The sequence below is a fragment of the Biomphalaria glabrata genome, chromosome 6 (assembly GCF_947242115.1).
Source record: "Biomphalaria glabrata chromosome 6, xgBioGlab47.1, whole genome shotgun sequence".
NCBI lineage: Eukaryota > Metazoa > Mollusca > Gastropoda > Planorbidae > Biomphalaria > Biomphalaria glabrata.
The window spans coordinates 14264394-14281150 of NC_074716.1; the positions used below are offsets into that span (position 1 = coordinate 14264394).

Consider the following 16757-nt stretch of genomic DNA (forward strand, 5'->3'; position numbering starts at 1 on the left):
GTTGCAGACACAAATCTGAAAAAAAAAAAAAATTCCTGGCAATACTTTGTTACTTGAAGTATTGGTGACATAAAATAAAACAAGACATTTGATTGAAAACAGTTGCAAGTTTTATTTCCTCTGGCAAGCCTAAAAGCTTTTTTTTTTTTTTAATGAGATGCTGAAAGTGAATCTACTGTACTGTAGTGCATGAGCCTTCCCTTACAATGGTAGAAGTTCAAGAGTGATACTGTAGAATAAGAAATACATTTTGCTTCATGCTTACATTTTTTCAATGGGATAAGTCTATTGTAGACAATATTTCCTCAAGATAAGGTTTTACATTTTAAATGGTATGAAAAAAAAGCTTTTTTTGTTTTGGCAAATAATTGCCAGAAACCTTTGCAGCCAAAACTAAACTACAAAAATATAGCTATCTAAAAATAAAGGAAAAAAAAAACAGCAGTTCCTGGAAATCAATTGAAAAAGATATTTATTTTGATTACATGTTCATATTGTGTTTTCCCAACACCAAATACACATTACATGTCTACAAGGACAGTGCAACTCACTCAACCCCTTATAAGAACAAATAACTTGCTAACTCGTAAGTTAACAAAGTGCTTTCTAAGCAACCTCTTGTGTTTTCTTCAAACCCAAATATAAGAACAAAAAAAATCTAGAAATTCTAAAAAAAGCGTTAAGAGATGTTTAAAGATTGCATGAATGAATTAGGTCAGCCTAGCAATAGCCAGTATATCCATCAGCTGATTTCAACGTAAGTCTGAGTTGACTTTCTTTTCCACCTGAGTCTAACAGCAGCAGTTCTAAAAGTTGTTTTAATAATAATTAGTGTAATAATTATAACAATAATATCAGATGCTAAGAAATAAGCATTGTACAGTGGGCAAAGAAACAAACAAAAAAAAAAAGTCCACAACAAATAAATAGCATATATTGTTAATGAATCAGTCATACAAGCTTTGAGAGGTAGGACATAATATTTGAAAAAGGTTTCTTTGGAAGAAGTTCATTACCTGAGAGATCATGTCACCCTGCCTTGCCACTCATAAACTGTAGAATAATCTCTTCATTTTTTTTCATCAAATATTTTACAAGATAAAAAAAAAAAATAATCACATTAACAAATGCTAAAAATTTAAATGCAGAAAAACAAATGGCTAAGTAGACTAATTCTTTCTCTTGAAAAATAAAGTAAACTATACAAGCTTATGGTAGTCCTGTAATCATTCGAATATGTCTTCAAAACTTGTAAAAATAGATATCTTCCCACCGCCGTGATATTCATCAATCTACACAATACAAAATACATGAAATGTTTTAAAATAAAATAATTTAGAGACAGCATATAGTTTCTAGAGTCATGTTAGTTGCTCAACACTTGGCTACTTTACAAAAACAAAGGTCAATGTTTTTTTCAAATAATAAACAAGGAAAAACAAAATCTCTCTATGTACAAAGGAGATTGTAAATAAAAACAGATTACATCAATTGACGAGAAACATAAAAAACAAAAAAAAACACCCTGTTTCTCTATTTCAGTTTTCTTCCTATTATGCTGATACTTGTGGCCATTGGAAAACAATAAACTGTTCTATTCAAGTTTCTAAAACCAATTGAAGACTTGGTTGCTGTTTGTTAAGTCACAAAATGATTCAAAATCAGTTTAAAAAACTATTACTTTGCTGTCAAGATCTAGAGTTGGAAGGTTGTTTTATTGTCCACCAAGGTCCAAATATTTTTTAGGGACAGACTCCTAACATTGACCATGAAAATGGGGGAACTTCACCAACAAAGGGTATCAAAGGGACATTGACTTTACTTACTCAACACTCTCAAAGCTAGGCCCTATTTCTAAATAAGTGAACCAAAAAATTAAATCTACATTTTTACTATGACTAGTGCCTTCAGGATTAAGGTCATTAAGTTTTAACATAGAAATCTAGCTCATTATAAACACATATCCAAAACAAGCAGAAAATTTTGGAAAATGAAAAAAACAACAAAAAAAACAGATCAAATGACATGAGAAATTATGACTAGTGTCCGCCACCATATGAAATAAATATCTCTATAAATACACCAAAGTTTTCATAAATATAAAATGCAGTTAGCAATGTTATTACAATTGAGATTAATATGAAAAAAACAAAAAACTATAGCAAGTCTACTTGGCAGGATCAGACTGCTATCCATTTGGAAAATCAGTGTTGAGAATGTATATATACAAAGTGCTAGTTTGATGTTCAAATATGTTACAAGTTAAAAAAAAATAAGACCCTGATGAAAATGAAAGAGAGTATATATATATATATAATAGATTTTTAAGACTAAATATTTATCATTCCTTTTTTTTTTTAAAATTAATATTTTACTTTTAACTAATAGAAGAGATAATTAGTTGTTAGTGCTGACCACTACTTACAATAGTAAAAAGAGAAGCACTATTTGGACAAAATTTAAAAAAAAAAAAAAGATAACCAAAAATTGTTTAGCAACATTTTCAAGTAAAAAAACAACAGGATAAGATAAAAACCTAGCAAACCTTTTGATTTTGAATCAGTGTTACAGCACAAGTCATAGTTCTACATCTTACAACCATTTTTGTTCCTGTTTTCAACAATAGTTTTGATAGTGTCTAGAAATAAAGTGGCCAACAAGTGAATTGCATTGTCCTTAGATTTAGTACAAACAACAACAAAGTAACATGCTCTTACAAAGTCACTCAACTCAATCACTGACAAGCAGAGTCTACAAATGAAATACAAAATGCCTTCAATTTTCTGTTATATCCCTTATCATTAATCAAACGCTAAATTATTTTGTTAAAGTCTTGCTAATATTTCATACTGAAGGAAAAAAAAGGACAAAGACTATCATAAAATGGCTGTGACAATGTAGACTTACGTATATAAACATACAAAACCAACAATTTCAACCTTAAAAAAAAATTCTCGTCAGTCTTAATTTAATGACAGTAATTAACGAGTCGCTGTTAATTCATTTACCCCTTGAAGCATTTGGAAGAGATCAATCAATACTATAGCACTACAGACTCATTAAACTGTGCAAGCCAGCAGAGAAGTTAGAAGACTGCAGTGCCTTGCAAGTAGAAGTAACACAACCAGGATGCAAGAAGAACATTCCATTAGATAAGGCCCTTCAGAAAAAAATAGTGACATGCACGCGTCAATAGACTGTTACATAGCCTTCTTTCAAACCAAAACACAGCTACAGTAGAATATCAATACAACATAGAGGATGTTCAATGTAATCTCATGATAAAGACAAATCTAGTCCCTGTTGGTATTAAGAATTAGATTATGTTGAGAATCAGATGCCATAGTGAAAACAAAATGTAGAGCTTGTCAGGGAAGATCTGCTTCTTCAAAGTACAACACCTTCAAACTAAACTCTTAGATTCATTGCAAGTTACAATTTTCTTTCCTCCTGCTACCATTTAAGACAAGTTATTTCAGTACTTAGACATACCAATAATTCCACAAGACTACAAGAGGACAATGGTATATTGTCTTTAACCTATAGCTACTATATTCTGCTTAAAAAAATCTTGTCTAAATCCTAAGGAAAAAAAAGGTAACTCTTAAAAAAGAATCTATTAGTTATCAATATCTTTAAAAATGATTATAAACTCAATTTCCCAGATTGGCCTTATACAATGAGGTAACAGTACTTTCCATTAAAAATTTTTAGAACGAAAAAAAAAGAGCTATATAAGTATATTCTATATCATAGACATATATTATATCTAGACTGGAAACCGGAAATAAATTCTTATCCGCAATTGATCGATACACAGACCTATACTATAGATTTTATGTACCTAAACCCTTTTTACAGGCTCTAAAGGGAGTCGCCCAATCAATCTTTTCTGTCTTAGAAAAGTAATGATCTTTAGTTTTCAAAGTTTAGAAATAATGCAAACTCATTTCTCGGATATTCACGCAAATATATGAAACAAAGCCATTTCTGTTTGTTTCCATTGAGATAATGTTTCAAAAATCCTAGATGGAAATAATTCATGCTGATTTAAATCATTTTATGTACATTTAAATAGATTGATTACCTAGATCTTTCTAGATTATGTATATAAAAATTGCAAAATAATAATTATGAGACGAGAGTACTCTTATTTTTGATGTTCAATTACTAGATCTAGATCTAAAAATTAAATTATATGTTACATAGGTTAGGGTTGAAAAAAACCAACAACTTTACTTCTTTTAACTACTTTACAAAACTTTGTTTCAGCTTTCTAACAAATTTTCACGGCATTTTTGTAGTGTTAAAAAAAGTCCAACTCCAGTCTAGATTTAGTATATACAAGTCTATGATCTATATCTTTTTTGTTTTTAAATATGAAGAGCCCTTCACATACTAAAGTTAAGAAACTGTTGGTAACTTCCATTCAATTTAGCAAATTAAAACATGATGTTTGTCCATTTTGGTATATAATCTGAAATTTCATCTGAATGTTAGTCTTGGTGGTAGAATTGTCTATGTTATAAGCTACAGACTTTTAAAGGGTATATTTATACAAGAAGACTTATCTCATTGCATGTGATTATGTGCAAATGTTAAAAAGAAACACTTTTTAAAACATCAAAGTGTAGACTATTTACAATAATTATCCATTTTGTTTCCAGTCAATCTTCATCTCAAAAAGAAAAAAAAAACCTTAATAGCACTAGGATGGAAAATAAAAACTGCCTAGAAAAGAACAATTAACATGTGATATTAGCATACTTTGACTTAGCAAAGACAACTTGCACAGTTGTTACAAACAAAAAAAATCTGAGTTTACTTGAGTAAAACTTAGAGAAGACTTATAATACTTGAGTAAAAGTTGATGGGCTTTCAGGTTTGAACATTTTAGAATGTTATTCTAATTCCCAAGACCTACATTGCATCCATGTTCTACTGTACATTCAATCCTCCAGCACTATAAAACATAACAGACTTGCCTGTATAGGTTTTAAATGTGCAACATGGGATGAAACATCATCAAAGACAGAATAAAGACTAGAATACAGGGGCATGATATGGCCCAAATAGTGTCCAAACCCTTTACTAACTAGAATACAGAATGAGCAAGATCACATCTGAACTTTCACAACAAAAATTACTCACTGAAAATGTATTACACCACACAATTAATAGTTATTGAAAATTTGTAACTTGTTTTTCATACTAAATGTGACTAAAGATTTAAAAAAAAAAGGGGGGGGGGCAACTGACACTAAGACAACTAGTGGGGGATTGCTCATTCTGTATACCATGAATGTTTTAGTATCTATGACTTACATAGCACACACAAGAAGTAAATGTGAAGAGGTAAATGTCTCGCCCACAAATTTCTACTTTCAGTTAGATCATTGCCCAAGACCTTCATTGATTAACTATTCTCTAAAACTATCCACTAAAAAAAGCTAAAAACAATCCCTAAGCTCTCAAGATCAACAGAAATTTGTAACGTCATAATCTGATAATGTCTGTTAGTGTTTTAAATGTTAACAAATAAAGACAATGCAAAGAAATATTTGGGAAAATGAAATAGACAATACAAATTCGTTGTTTTAGAATATCTTAAAATTTAGCTATAATGATATTTGAAAAAAAAAAAAAAATCATATATCCATGAGTCTGCATACAGATTGAATAACTAGAAAGGTGCTTCATAAAAAAAGTTAACATTTGATATGGCTGCATATAGATACAATTAGCTAAAAATGTGCATCAAAACGTTTCAAAATATATGGCCGTACATTTTAGTGCAAAAAAAAAAAAATAATAATAAATAAAAAAACAACAAACAAACACATAATTAGAGAGATATGTGAAAAGGAGATCACTTAATCAACAAATCGTTGGTAGATTTAGTCTATACTATCGTCATAGTAAACATATATAGTCAATATGTAAAGATATACAATTTTTTGTTTGGAGTGAGGTAAACAAAAGACCATGTCAACATGACCTCTGTACACTATAAACAGTACTGTACATCACAAACAGCAGGCAGTAGGAGAGTTTCTCACATGCAACAGCTTTTTATTATAGCATATTTACACAAATACAAGATGAATGCCAAGTTTGTTACATGTGAGTATAGATCTAGAGGATGGCAAAAAGAAAGCAATAAAAAATTTTAGAGAAAAAAAAAATTCCTTTGTCAGTTCAAGCTTTACGTATTAACCTCTACATGTGAATAGTAAAACTATGTCATGGAAGGAACTACACATGATCAGAATGAGAGTACGATTCCAACAAGTACCATCTATCTAAAATGTCATATCTTTGTCAAATCAGAATAGAATTTCATATTAGTTTGTTGCTGTTCCATATTAAATGAATATAAATTTACACATTTTTATTGCCAAATAAAATTGCTCAATTTTTGTTGTTGCTGAACAATTAAAACAATTGCTTTTTTTTTTTAAACTGCTTTCTACAACAAGATATGTTTAGTATAGTTCTATTTCAGTGATATTATGGAATAGTCCATTAAGATCACCATACAACGAATGAACTAAAACACTGTGATTCAATGAAACACATACAATCTCATGCCCACTATGACAATGAGAAAAAACAAAAAAATCTGAATTTTGTGCCAATAACTTTGAAGTTCTACTAGATAACAAGACAGACATACACATTGTCATTGATGATGTAGTATCATTTGAAACTAAGATAAGAGCTTTGACAACAAAACAGTGTAGATGAAATAAAATCAAAATACGTCTAAGATCAATAGCATAGCAGCAACAAAAACAGTTTGCGAATGTTTTGAAGGAATAAAGCTGTCCATACGGACTTAACCAATCTGGTATCTATAAAAATAATATTTGTATAAATAAATATGTGCATTTCATAAACGTACAGGAATAAGCCAAAAATATGTAAAAAGCATTGGAAAGCATTAAAAAATCAATATTTAAAAAAAAAAAATGCAATCTTGTTATTTTGAACTATTTGCAAAATTGAAATTGTCAAGTTTGTGATCAAGTAGAAATATTAGATTTTTGTTTAAAAAAAATAACATTTACATATATGCATTTTGCAAGAATATACAATGATATGCTCAGTTAAATAACGGAAACATTTTTAGTGTCAAGAGACAACCAAGAAACAAATGAAAAGACTCATCAACATCAAAAGATTGCATTGATCATTTCATTTCCTGTTCTTGAACTCCCTAAAACAACAAACAAAACAATCTTTGTAGTGAGGTTTTGTTTCAACTGATGGATAACAAACTACCATTTATCTTTGCTGCCTTGGTTTTGTTTCTAGTGTTCAAACTATAGCAGTAGAAATAGTGTACAGATTCAGGAGCGCTACCCTAAGCCCTTGCTTTTAGAAATGTCAGAAACATGAGACAAAAACATCAGAGTAAAAACAAAACAAAACAAAACAAAAACCTTTGTTTTTGTTGCCATAAAAATAAATAAGAGTGAAATATTGATGAGTAATATAATAATGTAAATGTAAAATAATAAAAGTCTACAGAGCAAAACCAAATCTCTACTGGCTAGTTTACACAACTGTACATTAATCTCAACAAGTTCTGTCCCTGTATAGAGTTAAGCCCATTGCACATAGACAGTGGAAACAATTATTCCATCATCATAAAATTTAGAATTAAAAAAAAAACAGTATTGACTAGAAGAAATGTGTCGCTAACTAAATCTACTTTCATCAGATAGCCTGAAAGTACTTGTGTCATCAAATAGCCTGAAAGTACTTGTGTCATCAAATAGCCTGAAGTATGAAGAGATCAAGGTCTGAACAGGCATTACATGAAATACATAGTAGAGTTTGTTAGTTGTGTTAAGAAGATAAAAAAAAATCAATATGGTGTATTCAAAGAATTCTCTGTTTTCAAGTATTGCTGGAAGTCACTACACCCACAACAAAAGAGGGTGAAACTGTCTTGCTATAAGAGAATGTTTGTAGGCTGAATATCAATTTCTGTGTCAATAATTAAAATAAATTGTTAGGTTACACTGAAAACAAACAGAGAAGTCATTATGGAGATATTTTTCGTTGCCAGTTCAGGTTAAAAGGATACTTTTAAAAAAAGTATAAATATATGTACCCCACCACCAAACTATATGGTACTACTGTCCCAACCCATCTGTTGTTTGCAGCCATACATACACAGATCAGCAAGAATAATCACACAATCAACTATGCTGAAGGAGATAGCAAAAAAAAAAAAAAAGGCTCCTTATTTGATATCACTCTACATTTTGTTTCTTTATAAAATTACCTGTACTACAAAAAGTGCAGAGAAACCTGCTTAGAAAAAACTAAAAGTATGTCAAGAAAGTTCATTTTACTTCAACGTAGATGAAATGTCCAATAAAGGACAGGGACATACAACATTCTCGGGGTAGCCATTACTAAATTTGTTTACTCAGAAATTTTTAATTGTTTCGATATTATGTTGTTTTTTTTTTATGTTTATGGTATGGTAGTATAAGACTACTCTATTAGAAATTATTTCTACACAAATAGGTTTTGGCAAGATACAATTTGAATCAATAGCTCCACAGCAATATTTACTTTTAATGTTTTTAAAATGAGTAATAAATAGATCTGTAATAGTATTGTAAGCAGAGTCTAATTATACCATCGGTTACAACCAAAAATTTATAAAAATTTTGATTTTTTTGTTATGAAAATTGTGACACATAAAAAAATAACAACAAAGATTCAATGATTAAAAAAGTCAAAAATGTATCAAAGAGATATCACATAGCAAGAGATCATTTAGAGATTTTTTTTTAACGTTTAGTCAAATGTCTTTTAAAAAATGTGACCATTTTGTTACAAATACAAACCATTGCAATACAGTAGACAGTCAAGAGATTACTCTCCAACTAAAAGAGCTACAGGCATGTTAGCAATGATCATTTCAAACACAACAGTCAAATAAGTTTAGTTGTTTTTTTGTTTAGATCCCACAATTATAAATAAATAGTTTTTAAAAGGCGCTAACAATGTAGAGAGGTAGCAGATATTACATTTATACATGTAACACACATTTATGCACATACATGTTACATATATATATCAAGATGTTGGAGTCATTTACTTGGGCTCAGATTTGATTCCATAGTGCTGTAACAACTGGGAACGTAGAGCTTCAGTGCTGGCCATCTCCATTAGACCTGCTGTGTGGGCATCAAGGCCATATTCCCCCATCCTGAGGCCAGCCTGCATAAGCTGAAGACGCAGCCTCTCACTAACCAGATTTGCCGAACTTAAGCTTGCCATTATGGAAGCACTGGTGTAGGCCTCAGCTTGCTCTGCTGACATCCGCAACCGCTTAGCCAGTGACGAGTCAAAACTAGTAGAACTGCTGCCTGACGCCATAGAGGGGAAAATCCCATTACCCCCATGTAACCTGCTTGTTTTAGACTGATAGCTCGAGGTCGATGATTTGGTATTTCTATTTACTGGGCTTGTGACCAAGTCAAGCGGTTTGTCTGGTGACGACTGGCCAGCAGCTGAACCGACAAGGCCATGGGGCAAACCAACCAGTGGGAAGGCAGAAGACTGTTTAAGAGAGGAGTAATTTTTGCTTTGCTGATTGCTAGGTTTGCTGCTGGAAGAATTTCGTTGCTGCTCTGAGGGAATGGAAGTAAGTGCTGTAACAGTAATAGGTCCATCTCCTTGCATTGCTTGCGGAGTCAGTGAAATGTTAAGTGTAATGCTTGCCCCTTGAGAACTTGGTATGGTGTTTGCTCTCACATTCATTGGTTCTTCTTCTTTACACACCACCTCACCTGAATGGACAAAACCAAAGTTTTATTCAAATTGAACTGCTACTTTCTTGGAGATGATAGATTATGTAATAAGAAGTAACAAGGACGGTTCCAGTTAACTCCATCATTTATTAAGCATTTATTACAGCATGCCCAATCTTTTTTGTGAGCATTTGGAGCGAGGGGGTATCTGGGAGATTTCCTTGCTGACTTAAGGCACTCAACAAGCACAACTCAGCTCAAGTTGAGATTTAAACTCGACACCCCCTTGATAAGTACCAAGCAGTTTATATGCTGCACATACAGTTTAAAATCATTTAAGAATGGAGTTATTGCTATTAAACTCTAAAAAGAAGCAGAATTAAATATAAAAAATATTTTGTATTAAATGCACATTAAGCCATGCCACCGGGAAATCATTGATATCTACAAGTTCTTTTCAGGTGAATAAATAAAGACAAAATGATTCAGTCTACTCTTTTCAATGTGAGTCTATTATTAATTCAATGAACTTGGTTGAGATGAATAACAAAAATGATAAGATTAGCACTTTTCTTCATTAATGTGATTTAAATAAAGAGTCATGTTTTCTTTAAATTGTTTTGTGTTTTGGACATATTGGCCAAAGATGGAAGAAAGAAAACAAAATTTCTCTCTACCCAGAAGAAATGAAGAAAAATATAGAGAAGAATAAACAAGAAAACAGACCAGGTCTGATCCAAATTACAACAAAAATTATGCCTATAACAGCACTGCATATAATATTTCATCTCAGAACTGGACACAACAGAATGAGACAGCCTATGCTCCGAAAGCTAAAACTAGAGACTAGCGAAATCTGCTCTTGTGGAGTATCACCAGAGAATGCAAACCATGTCCTTCAAAGCTGTATTTTAATGAGAGGGCCGAACAAAACACTGGCCCCAAAAACACTCCAAATAAGAGAAACAGAAACTAAACGGAGAGTTGCAAGATCTGGAAATCTCTACCCAGTTCATCTCAGACAGAGGACTACTCGTCTGAGCCCTCCAACATAAAAATAAAAAAGAAGTTCTATGCTTTCGAAGATTGTGCTGTCAACACTTGATTTGTATGCACCCTGAGGATAATCCTATATGATTAAAGACTTCTGATTGATAATAAAATCACTGTTATATTCCAACTATAAAAAAAAAAATCCTGTTGATACCAAAGCATTTTTGGAATTTACTCAGCTATATATGAATATATTATTCTTCTACCTTTTAGTGATAACTATATATAATAAAATAACATTTATTACAAAGCACCTAATACTACTAAGGATAATTCTCAATTATTGTCTTCATTATCTGGCCATTCGACCAGATGGAGAAAAACTAGAAAAATCCATTGCAACTGGAGAGCCCTCTGACAGCCACAGAGCACAAAGGGAAGCACTAGCTGCTACCATACTAGCAAATCATCCAAGTACCCCTCACAGTCAGATTGTCTTTCTCACCTTCTATACGAAAACAACCCTCCAAAGCTTGTAATACTCTGATTCCTCTTATAAAAAATCTCAGAACAGCACTTACAAAGCTCAACAACAACAGCATAAAAACTGTAATTCAATGGATACCAGCTCATATACAACTAGAAGGAAATGAGAAGGCTGACACACTCGCCATGAGTGGGAGAACAAACTCACAATTAAACTCTGCACTCTATCCAGAAGAAATTAATCATAAATAAAATAAATGAGAAATGGACGCGCTCTCATCCAAATCACAAGAAAGATGATGCTTACTATACGCTATCCTGACAAGATCAACGTCTAATCTTTCGACTTAGGACCGGACACAACAGAATGCGACAACACATGTACCGGAAGCTCAAAATTGGAACCAGTGAGGTCTGCCCATGTGGTGAGAATGCCGACCACGTCCTCAATAACTGCTCTCTTTACCAAGAGGCCAGTACAAGACACTGGCCCCAAAACACCCCAATAGAAAGAGAACTATATGGAGAGCTCCCTGATTTGGAAACCACTGCGCAGTTCATCTCAAGTATTGGTCTAGTCATCTGAACACTCCAACATAAAAAATCAGAACGAAGAAGAAGTCTTCATTATGCACAAAAAAGCTTTGTAAATAACATTATTAACTATTTAAAGATAGTGGGTAATATTATTTTTTTATATATATTGCATTGAATACTACTACTGTGATATTTTAATGTTCCATTTTAATGGCTTTGTGCAAATAAATTTATTGTCCCTATTTATTTTCTAAATTTCTAAATTCGTATACATTTATGTGTTTAGAAAAGCAGATGTTTTTTATCCAAATTCAACCTAATTTTCAACCAAGTAGGGTTGTTTCCACTTACTTTGCCTAGATATCTGATTTTATATTCATTGTTTATAATTGTTTTAAATGTTTTTTCCCCCAAAGAGCCAATGATGATATATATAAATAAATATTATATACACATATATAAATATTTTTTTAAAATATTTTAATTTTTAGTTACAATTGCAATTTATTAGTATTTGTTTGTGTTTTTAGAAGAGAAATTATGTTACTCGACATTGTTTGTATTCATAACTTTTTTAAAAAAAAGTAACTATAATATTTGATTAAGAATGATGTTTTGGGAATGTTCTGATAATCACAAGGAAGAAGTTTAACATTAATTATCAATGAATTTAAAAAGTAATCAACCTGAGTGTGGATCTGCGATAAATTTTACTCTCTTGAGCCACTGTTCAAACTCCATGATGTCCCGCAGGTCCATTTTTTTAACTACACTCATCAGGTGTTGCTTAGCATCATCTACACTCAAGATATCAGACAAACCAGCACCTGATGAATATAAAAATAAACATTTGTAACCAAAACTTTAAGGGCAGGGTGAGGTCAAAAAGCACATTGACTAAACCTAATACTTACGACAGGGTAAAGTTAGTTTCACTAGTTTTTATAATAGTGTCATGTGGCCAGCACAATAAAAAAAATAATGTCTTCACAAGTACCATTGTGGATGGACAAAGAAGTGTGCTGAAATGCAATTCCAGACATCATCACCTCTAAACCAATATTTGTGCAGAAGGATTATTAAAAGAAAAGCATGTGACCTAGCCTGGCATTTTTCACACACACATTTAAGCAATATATTCATTTTAAGAAGAAAAACACACACACACACACATATTTTTCGGGAAGGTTTCTTCTAAATTACAAGAAATAGGCCTTAAATAAAATGTTAAATAATAATAGTTCCAACAGTTTAAAAGCTTTTAACAGAGTACTAAAAAGCAGTTATTGGTCTTTGCTAACTTTAAATACGCATTGAAGTGATTCTGTCACTATATTAAAACATTTTTTTTAAGCTTGACCTGGATATAAAATGTTAGAATAAAAAAAGAGACAGGACCACATGGTTGAAACAGAATCACCAAATCACAAACTTAAAGACTACTTTTCAAATGTTGCACAAACAAATTAAAGGGCACATTGTTCATTACTTAGTTCAGCAGTTATTGGCCTTATCAAGGCAAATGCTAGCCTTAATTTGTTTAAAAAAAAATACAAATGTATAAAATGTGTAACTAACCAGGATAGAAAAATTGGTACAGAGCATCTGAGCCTGTGTAGCTCCTCTTTTTGGTAGAGCAATTCAAAGGAAATTCAGGGCTTCTGCGCTGAGTGAGGTCTATTTCTTTGTCATTGTCTTTACCATTTCTCACATCCTGGCTGGCATCACCGTTTATGTTGGAAGGAAATGAATGCTGCGAGGAACTGTCATTACTGTTGTCCTCATCAGAGTGTGCATTAGATAATAGCCCTCCACCTAACTGATGAACAGAAGAGGTCCCTTCACCATTGTGCTGAGAGCAGTCTAAAGGTGGGTCACGCTGATCTTGGCTAAAATCTACAGCTAAGTTGTAGTTTCCTTCATCCTCATTTCCTTCATCGGCAGCTTCCATTTTGACTTCACACTCTGCTTCTTGTCGATCTGTCATATCATGCAAGGGACTGTGCTCCTCTTGACCATCTGGATCAGGTGGATGTCTATCTGCCATGTTCAGTTCACTATTGAAATCTGAAGTACTGCGGACACCAGTAATATCCCTTATTTGTCTGACCATTTCATTAAGCTTGTTAATTCCCATAGCTGCTGGTCTGTACCACAGCTGCCCTTGGGTTGGATACAAAACATTGATTCCCAAATAGAATGGAGCAAAATTAGTATTCATAGATGTAGGCCTTTTCTGTGCATAAAATTTGTAGATAGTAACAGGGTCCTTTTCTGGACAACTGGGATCTGCCCAGACACGAAATATTCGTTGTTTTAAGTTTAACTTGGAAGAACTTTGTGTTCGTCGAAGCATTTGACTAGAAAATGTCAAAAATTCCCTGCCATTGTCATCTTTACAAAGAACAATATCTCCCCATAAAAGTTTCTTATTCTCTGTTGATTTGCGTAGTCTTAAGTACATGCAGAAATAAAAACATAAAGTGAAAACCACAGAGCTAGGAGTGTATGGTCCCATTTCCTGAGATTTGAAAAGATGAGCGATCTTCCCTTCTCTAGCTAAAGTGGAAGGGGAAACTTCACTAGGTGTCTTCTGCCCCTTTCCTATAGATCGCAATGTTTGCTGTTTTAATTTTAGAACATTTCTCATGTTAGAAAAAGCAGAGTCTCTTGTTAAAGATAAAGGATAATTTTTAAAGCGCAAATAGCGTTCTATGCTGGCAAGCATTGCACGTAGGCTACAAGGTTCATACTCGCTGCCATCAGCTTTTCTTACCACTAGGAAAAATGATGACAAATATTTATCCAGGTCATTGGGTGGTATAGCCTCGGGTAACCTCATTTCATTTAGTGATCTCATATATGCTGTTAAAATTCTCATATCGGCACCTGTTTTCCTGTGTGTATTTTTATTTTCCATGGCACTTGCTGGTACTCCAATCAATGGATCATCAATCCAACTAGGAGTTTGAAACTGGCAATTAAAAAGTGATGCATTTAAAGGAGGCAATATTTCATTATCTGCTTCTCCCACTCCTTTAGATATATTTTCTAAGTTACTGGAAGAATTACTAACACTGTTGTTACTAAGACTAATGCCTGTAAAGTTTGATTCCTGACTGGATAAAACAGAAGATGATCTCTTCAGCGTTTTAGAATTAGAGGTAATTGATTTATCTTCAACTTTATCAATATACGACAATATTGCCTTTTTCATAGCATGTGTTGACTGGTCATCATTTAAGTTGGTTGCTGATGACAACCCCACGGCATCCACGGAAGAATGAGAAAAGGCTAACTGTAAGTCTCTATGGCGAGCAGGAAACACCGGTCCGTTATGATGATTGTGATCCAACAAAGCAGAATTATCATTTGAACAGTGCTTTGAAGAGACGGCTTCATCAGATATACCTGTCAAATCAGACTCCGAGCCTCCACTAACGCTCTCATCGTGCGATTCTTGACAGTCATCTGTTATATCGGAAAATGGCACATCTTTGTTTCTATTATTATCGTTATCTTCATTGTCATTCTTCTTGTCTTCCGCAATTTCGTCATTATTGCTCTGGTTTCTTTCCGATACATTCTTTTTCGAACCACATATTTCATCTGCATGTAAATAATTCGCATTTAACGCTTCCATTGTGTTCCTGTCGGCAGATCATATCAGACCAAATCATCGAAATTAACGAAATAATTGTAGCATCTTGTAACGGTAAACAAGAATGAGATTCTTCCTCACACAGCCATTGTAAACAATAGCGCCACCTTTGACTTTGTTGACAAGGGTATATAACTCTTTCGGATAAGATAAAATAAATTGTCAGCGCGAAATAATTTATATATATTTTTTTTTATGTAGCCTCTGTAGGAGCCTTATAGATCTAGTCTTCTAGAGCAGGTACCATCAAATAGGCCTTCATAAGTCAAATAATATGCACAATTCTATCTAGATTTGTATACAAACTAAAGAGAAAAATCGATCAAAGGCCTAATTCCGAGATATTTATACCGGGCTTCAATATCACACACTAACGTATCTTTTTTTTTTTATTACTTTATCTTAATGTAAGAAAAGATACGCAGAGGCAGCTGTTACTTTTTCCACAGACATGCAAGATCTTTGTATTCGCCGTATCAGTTTAACTGTCCAACTATAACATAATAAAACACTGCTACGTGGAAATTGTTCATATGGTTGTTTTCCGGTAAAAAAAAAAATCTTCAAATAGGGCCTATAGATCTTGTAGTACGGCACACAGCTCCACGTAGGCAGAATAGTGCTCATTCGTTACGTTATTATATCATACGCTCTATATATAGACAAGCTCTATAGATAGAGAGGCATAGTCTATAGGCCTACAAGCTCCGTAGATAGAGAGGCCTATACACACTCTATAGATAGAGAGGCATAGTCTATAGGCCTACAAGCTCCGTAGATAGAGAGGCCTATACACGCTCTATAGATAGAGAGGCATAGTCTATAGGCCTACAAGCTCCGTAGATAGAGAGGCCTATACACGCTCTATAGATAGAGAGGCATAGTCTATAGGCCTACAAGCTCCGTAGATAGAGAGGCCTATACACGCTCTATAGATAGAGAGGCATAGTCTATAGGCCTACAAGCTCCGTAGATAGAGAGGCCTATACACGCTCTATAGATAGAGGCAGTGGCGTAGCTAGAGTATATGATGCCTGGTGCGGTACCTCATCTTGATGCCCCCCCTCCCCCCCAAAAAAAAAACAACAACTAACTAATTAATAACATTGCAAAACCTGTTTAAAATAATATGTATTCATAAATCAAATATTGTTAATTAAAAAAAAATCACTTTTACATAAACATACTACAAATAAATTTTACGCGCTTTCTTGCTGGCAAAAGTATCAATAATTTTATCGAAATCCATTTTTTTTCCACCAGCTTTTGTTCAATGGACAAAATGGCCAAATTAGTGAGTC

At 33.0% G+C, this 16757-nt stretch overlaps 1 protein-coding gene across 1 annotated transcript; it reads right to left on the reverse strand.

The window, feature by feature from the left end:
- Window positions 1-455: 455 nt before the first annotated feature.
- LOC106052657 (uncharacterized) lies at window positions 456-15960 on the reverse strand. Its single transcript, XM_013208086.2, has 3 exons — window positions 13374-15960; window positions 12482-12622; window positions 456-9818 (listed from the first exon to the last, which is right to left on the reverse strand). The coding sequence occupies exons 1-3, from the start codon at window positions 15436-15438 to the stop codon at window positions 9121-9123; spliced, it is 2904 nt and encodes a 967-aa protein (XP_013063540.2). The 5' UTR covers window positions 15439-15960; the 3' UTR covers window positions 456-9120.
- Window positions 15961-16757: the final 797 nt, after the last annotated feature.

Excerpts from the sequence above, each read along its gene's own strand:
- LOC106052657 (XM_013208086.2), bottom strand. The coding sequence starts at position 15,438 with ATGGAAGCGTTAAATGCGAATTATTTACATGCAGATGAAATATGTGGT. Across the intron at positions 12,623-13,373 it reads GTACCAATTTTTCTATCCTG|GTGCTGGTTTGTCTGATATC; the intron begins GTTAGTTACACA and ends TATATTCATCAG. Across the intron at positions 9,819-12,481 it reads TATCGCAGATCCACACTCAG|GTGAGGTGGTGTGTAAAGAA; the intron begins GTTGATTACTTT and ends TTGTCCATTCAG.